Source organism: Mercurialis annua, linkage group LG6, assembly GCF_937616625.2.
Source record: "Mercurialis annua linkage group LG6, ddMerAnnu1.2, whole genome shotgun sequence".
Lineage (NCBI taxonomy): Eukaryota > Viridiplantae > Streptophyta > Magnoliopsida > Malpighiales > Euphorbiaceae > Mercurialis > Mercurialis annua.
Genome location: NC_065575.1, coordinates 42,721,017 through 42,726,817, shown reverse-complemented (window position 1 = coordinate 42,726,817; position 5,801 = coordinate 42,721,017). Strand labels below are relative to the sequence as shown.

The 5,801-nt window shown below is 35.9% G+C and overlaps 2 protein-coding genes across 2 annotated transcripts; both read right to left on the bottom strand.

Annotated features, from left to right (window-relative positions):
• Positions 1-24: 24 nt before the first annotated feature.
• Positions 25-2,213, bottom strand: LOC126687076 (protein HOTHEAD-like). Its single transcript, XM_050381440.2, has 3 exons — positions 2,071-2,213; positions 1,361-1,987; positions 25-1,010 (listed from the first exon to the last, which is right to left on the bottom strand). The coding sequence occupies exons 1-3, from the start codon at positions 2,141-2,143 to the stop codon at positions 163-165; spliced, it is 1,548 nt and encodes a 515-aa protein (XP_050237397.1). The 5' UTR covers positions 2,144-2,213; the 3' UTR covers positions 25-162.
• A 1,410-nt stretch (positions 2,214-3,623) lies between these two features.
• Positions 3,624-5,801, bottom strand: LOC130014440 (protein HOTHEAD-like). The gene is made up of 2 exons (XM_050381438.1): positions 4,934-5,801; positions 3,624-4,546 (listed from the first exon to the last, which is right to left on the bottom strand). The coding sequence occupies exons 1-2, from the start codon at positions 5,688-5,690 to the stop codon at positions 3,690-3,692; spliced, it is 1,614 nt and encodes a 537-aa protein (XP_050237395.1). The 5' UTR covers positions 5,691-5,801; the 3' UTR covers positions 3,624-3,689.

Here is a 5,801-nt window from a genome sequence, read left to right as displayed (position 1 = left end):
AGATAATGAATAATTTTTGTGATGTTATCTTAAATAAAATATTAGTATTACGCTCCACAATAACAATTACATAATCAAATATTATAAGACTGGCCTAGGCTGAATTGTATATCTAAGACTAAGAGTACAACGATATTTTTTTTGTGACAATTAATTGTAGAACTAATATTGCTCCCTATTTCTCAAAATTTTGACACCCTGATACCTTCCTAGCATTAACACAGTAGCCATTGGGTTTGTGCCTGGTGATTCTAAGAAGGTTGATCCATCTACCACTCTCAAATTTTTTATTCCATACACTTTGTAATCATCATTGACAACAGATCCAACGGTACAACCTCCATGATAGTGATAAAATGTTGTTACATTTTTCTTGCAGAAATCTCTCGGGTTATCGGGACTCATGGAACCTGTGAAATTAGTCCGAAGTTCATTCCCGAGGAACATAACAACCGGTTTTGTACTCGATACCTTACGCAACAATTGAACCATCTTTGCACAATCATCCAAGTCTTTTTCCTTTGATAAATAGTTGAATTTCACTATAGGATTTTGTCTAGGATCGGTGTTGTTCAATTTTAGCCACCCTGTGGATTGTGGAAATGCAAGCTTGCTGGCCAGAGTAGTACTTGTTGCATTAAAACCTTTTGCTGCGATGAAGCCTTCAACAATGAATTTGAAGTCTTTCGCAACGCCGACTACTTGAGGTGACTCTGTTAGTTGATAATTTGCTATGTTGTCTGCTTGAAACGCGATAGCCGGGTTGTCTTGTATTTCTCGACCGACTCCTCTCAGGTGTAACACGAGTGGAATATTGAAATTTCTAAGATGCTTTTTTGGTCCGATTCCACTTAACATTAGTATCTGAGGACTTCCTAATGCTCCTGCCGACAATATAACATCTCCCCGTGGACTAGAATCAGGTGGTTGATTTATGTAAGCTTCATAAATCTGATTTGTTATGCTGTCACTTTTGATGAACCGAATGCCATGAGCTGTTTTCTCATTTCCTTTACAAGAAGGCGTTATCAGAATGACTGTCGTACAATTATGTTGCACGAATATGTTAACATGAAAATTGATGAAACTACAAGTATACTATTTTAGAATTTCAAAATCAGGAAGCACCAAATATAGTACTTGATAAATTTTTATAAAACATAATAATAAACTAACTATAGTCCACGTCGCACCAAGAAAATGCGGATATGAAATATTCTCAAATAAGAAAAACAAAATTATATACTTATATAAGAATATGTATAAACATAAAGTTTGTGAACTTTTTAAGCTTTTATTTAAACAAAAAAGACAGCGAAACGAGGAAGGAAAGTTGACCGATACTTTTATATTTGCATACCGTTTTTATAGAAGATGATGCTCTTTACAGTTGCATTCAAAAGAACTGTGATATGTCGTGGATTTCCAGCTCCTAGAAGTTCTGATGAAGGGTGTCTTATTCCATATTCGTCATAAATAGTCGCACCAATCTTTGTTCCCTCAATATGTTCCAAACTAAAACCATTGAAGGGAACAAACCCTGCTTCGAGCAGACCAAATTTAAGTACAGATTGCCAAGGGGTAAGCTCATGTGGTTTGAAAGCAATTTTTGATTCAACCCACTCATAAGCTTGTTCCACCAGTTGTTCATCCCACCCAACTCTTTGAACATACTCGTCACTAGCTCGGCTATAGAAGGCGCCATTTATCACCGAAGTTCCTCCGAGAACTCGCCCTCTGAGATTCGGAATGCCATCCCGAGAGATAAAGCTTTGAGCCATATCAGTTTGACTAAGAGCAAAAGAAGAGTACATTTTATTCAATATCAACGGATTTTCATAAGGAGAGCCGCCTCGCTCGACTAAAAGAACGGAGAATCTCTCCGAAAGAGTTGCCGCTAGGGAGCAACCTGCGGTGCCGCCCCCAACTACGATATAATCAAAAGACTTTCCTGAGACCTTATTAACATCTGAAGTCATGATCATATCTGAGACCAAAACAGAAGCTATTACAACAATTACGGAGTGTATCAATGTCATTAAAAATATATAGTCGATTTAGATATTGTACCTTGAAGCAAGGGAGAAGATTCTGACCAGTTTAGTAGTACAAAGAGAAAAGCTGTAAGAAATATACAGTCCATCTTTTTTATTTTTAGTTTTTTTTCTATAAGGATTGCTTAGGAAAGCTTAAAGAATGGTTGCATTTATATAATATAATGACCACAATGTCAAAGGAATAATCTGGACATTTAAGGCCGGCAGATTTTATAAATCATTTTATGTTATTGTATTTATTTTTCATAGTATAATATTAGAGCCATAGCCTTGCCAAAATAAAGATAAGACTTTCAGCATAATTGCATTTTGAAGTCTTTGTTTTCTAAATTATCAAAACCTGCTACCCAGAATTTCATATACTCCAAGGATGATAATGATTGCTATGAAGAACATCGCTCTCGACGAAAAGAATCTCAAATTACCACCATTCTCCGTCTACGGACATGATTAAATTTTCAAATCTTGATTCTAACTCTATTGATCATGCTATTCGCAATCAGGTCGTTTTATTGAAAGCATCAGATACGTACTAATATTGCCGAAGGAACTAAGAAGGCTAAAACAGTTATTAAAGTTGGCATTCCTTCCAAAAGAAGTGCTAGGCAAGTGAATGCCAATCATAATCACTTCTCAGCCTTCCCTTCTAGCCTTCGAGGTGATTTTTGGATTCGAGCAATGCTCCAATCCGGAATCACCCCAAAAAATCGAGGGTATAATATATACCAAGAGAAAAGAGAGTCTCGAAAAGTAAGATAAGCATAAACTACCTTCGGATTTTAGAGGTAACATCTGGGTTTAGAAACCACCTACACCTAGATGTACCTCTAAAACCCGAATAGCCTAACACTAATCGGGAACCGGTACTCTTCTACCACCCAACCGCATCACAACCAACACTAGACATAAATGGCTAGGTAATCCAGATATCTATAAGGGGATTAATGATGGAATACGATGTAAAATCTCACATTTTCAAGGAAGTAAAAGTCTCATTGAATGGTCTATAAAAGGGTAACACTGCCACTTCTCAATAGTTTCCTATTATTTTTATTTTTACTAGTTCAATTACCTTATTATCCTCACTAAGTATCGGAATGAATTCTGGGCCTAACAACACAAGCCCATCTACCTTTTGTCATTGCAAATACATCACCCGCCTCTCGGACTAGCAGTAACCTGATCTCAACACTCATTAGAACATCCACTTCATCTCGAGATCCATCATGTAATTACATATATATATAAAAAAAATTATTTGATTTTTATGATTTTTTAAAAGAAAAATAAGTTTAGGGATTAAAATAAATTTTATTTCAAACAATTTGATATTTTTAAGACATGAGGAGGGATTTAGTTAATTAGCTCTTACCTCCGGAGGGGTTTAGTAATTATTCCTTATTTCCATCTAATAGTAAAATAAAGTAGAAAAATAATAGAGTAAACATCCAATTTCTATTTTTTTTAAGTTTCTCATGTTTAATACTTTACTGTTTATTCATTTTTGGTGATACATTTTATTAATTAAAAAACTGTTATTGTTTTATTTTATTTTTGTTGATCATATATAATAAGATAATTGCCTATGCTGAATTATGTCCCTCATAGTACAAGTATAGTTGTTTGTGACAATTAATTGCTGAATTCTTTCTCCCTGCCTCTTAGGATTTTGCTGCCCTGGTACCTTCCTAGCATTAATAGAGTAGCCATTGGATTTGTTCCTGGTGTTTCTAAAAAAGTTGATCCATCTACAACTCTCAAATTCTTTACTCCATACACTTTGTAATCTTTATCAACAACCGATCCAACCGTACAACCTCCATGATAGTGGTAAAATGTCATTACATTGTTTTTGCAGAAATTTCTCGGGCTATCAGAGCTCATGGAACCTGTCAAATTATTCTGAAGTTCATTCCTGAGGAACGTAACAACGGATTTAGACCTTGATACCTTTCGCAGCAATTGAACCATCTTTGCACAGTTTTCTAAGTCCTTTTCCTTTGAAAAATAATTGAATTTTACTATAGGATTTTGTCGAGGATCTGTGTTGTTCAATTTTAGCCATCCCGTGGATTGTGGAATTGCAAGCTTGATGGCAAGAAGGGTACCTGCTGCATTAAAGCCTCTTGGTTCGATGATGCCTTCAACAATGAATTTGAAGTCTTCTGCAATACCTACTACTTGAGGTGGCTCGGTTGGCCGATAGTTTGTTTTGTTTTCTCCTCGAAAGAAGATAGCCGGATTGTCTTGCATTAGTCGGCCAACTCCTTTCAGGTGTAGCACAAGAGGAATATTGAAATTCTGAAGATGCTTTTTTGGTCCGATGCCACTTAACATTAGTATCTGGGGACTTCCTAATGCTCCTGCGCATAATATAACATCTCCCCGCGAACTTGATTCGTGTCGTTGATTTATGTAAGCTTCATAAATTTGATCAGTCTTGCTACCACTCTTGATGAACCGAATGCCACGAGCTGTCCTCTCATTATCTGTATAAGAACTCATTATCAGATTGATCATCCTACAACTATTTATATGTTGCACGAAAACATTAAAATGGAGATTGATGAATTTATAATATCTATAAAAGGTTACAAAAATAAAATTCCAGAAAATCAGAATAATAGAACTTGATAAAAAAAATTGAAAAACATAGTCCAAGAATATGATGAAGTAACTATTGTCTATGTTGAACGGAAATAAAATTGTTGATATGAAAAATTCTGAAACAAGAAACGACGATTATATATTGTTTTAATAAAAAAAATGCTGGAAATTTGGGGTTTAAGTTTCAGAAGGTTTTCTGTAAATGGAAATAAATAGCAAAACGTACACTCGAAAGCAAATTAGTTGATAAATCTTTTATATTTGCATACCAGTTCCATCGAAAATGATACTCTTTACGGTTGCATTCAACAGAATCATAATATTTTTTGGATTTCCCGCTACGAGAAGATCGGACGAGGGGTGTCTTATTCCATATTCATCATAGATAGTCGCTCCAATTTTTGTTCCCTCAATATGTTCCAAACTAAATCCATTGAATGGAAGAACTCCAGCTTCGAGCAGACCAAATTTAAAGACAGATTGCCAAGGGGCAAGTTCAGGTAATTTGAAGGCGATTTTTGATTCGGCCCACTCATAAGCCTGTTTCACCAGTTGTTCATCCCACCCGACTCTGTGAACATAATCATCAGTAGCTCTGCTATAGAAGCCGGCATTTATCACCGAAGTTCCGCCGAGCACATGCCCTCTGATATTTGGAACGCCATCTCGAGAGACAAAGCTTTGAGCCACCGACGAAAACCGATCACCAATTTGAAGAGCAGGGAAAAAGAAGTACCTCTTATGCAATAGCAACGGAATGTCATAAGGAGAGCCACCTCGTTCGATCAAAAGAACAGAGAATTTCTCCGAAAGAGTTGCCGCCAGGGAACAACCTGCGGTGCCACCCCCAACTACGATATAATCAAAAGACTTTCCGGAGACCTCATTAACATCTGAAGTCATCATAATCAACGGAGAAGATTCCGACAAGTTTACTAGTACAAAAAGAAAAGCTGTAAGATAAAAACATCCCATCTTTTGCATTTCCAATTTTTCTTCCACAAAAACTGCTTTAGTACTAAGCATTTATATAACACAATGACCACTGTTAAATAATAGATTTTGCTCTTGTTTTGTATTAATCAGAGCAATTCTGAAAACTCTAAAGATTTCTAATATATGATATAACTAACTGAG

Excerpts from the sequence above, each read along its gene's own strand:
- LOC126687076 (XM_050381440.2), bottom strand. The coding sequence starts at position 2,143 with ATGGACTGTATATTTCTTACAGCTTTTCTCTTTGTACTACTAAACTGG. Across the intron at positions 1,988-2,070 it reads ATCTTCTCCCTTGCTTCAAG|ATATGATCATGACTTCAGAT; the intron begins GTACAATATCTA and ends TTTTGGTCTCAG. Across the intron at positions 1,011-1,360 it reads CATCATCTTCTATAAAAACG|GAAATGAGAAAACAGCTCAT; the intron begins GTATGCAAATAT and ends CTTCTTGTAAAG.
- LOC130014440 (XM_050381438.1), bottom strand. The coding sequence starts at position 5,690 with ATGCTTAGTACTAAAGCAGTTTTTGTGGAAGAAAAATTGGAAATGCAA. Across the intron at positions 4,547-4,933 it reads TATCATTTTCGATGGAACTG|ATAATGAGAGGACAGCTCGT; the intron begins GTATGCAAATAT and ends GTTCTTATACAG.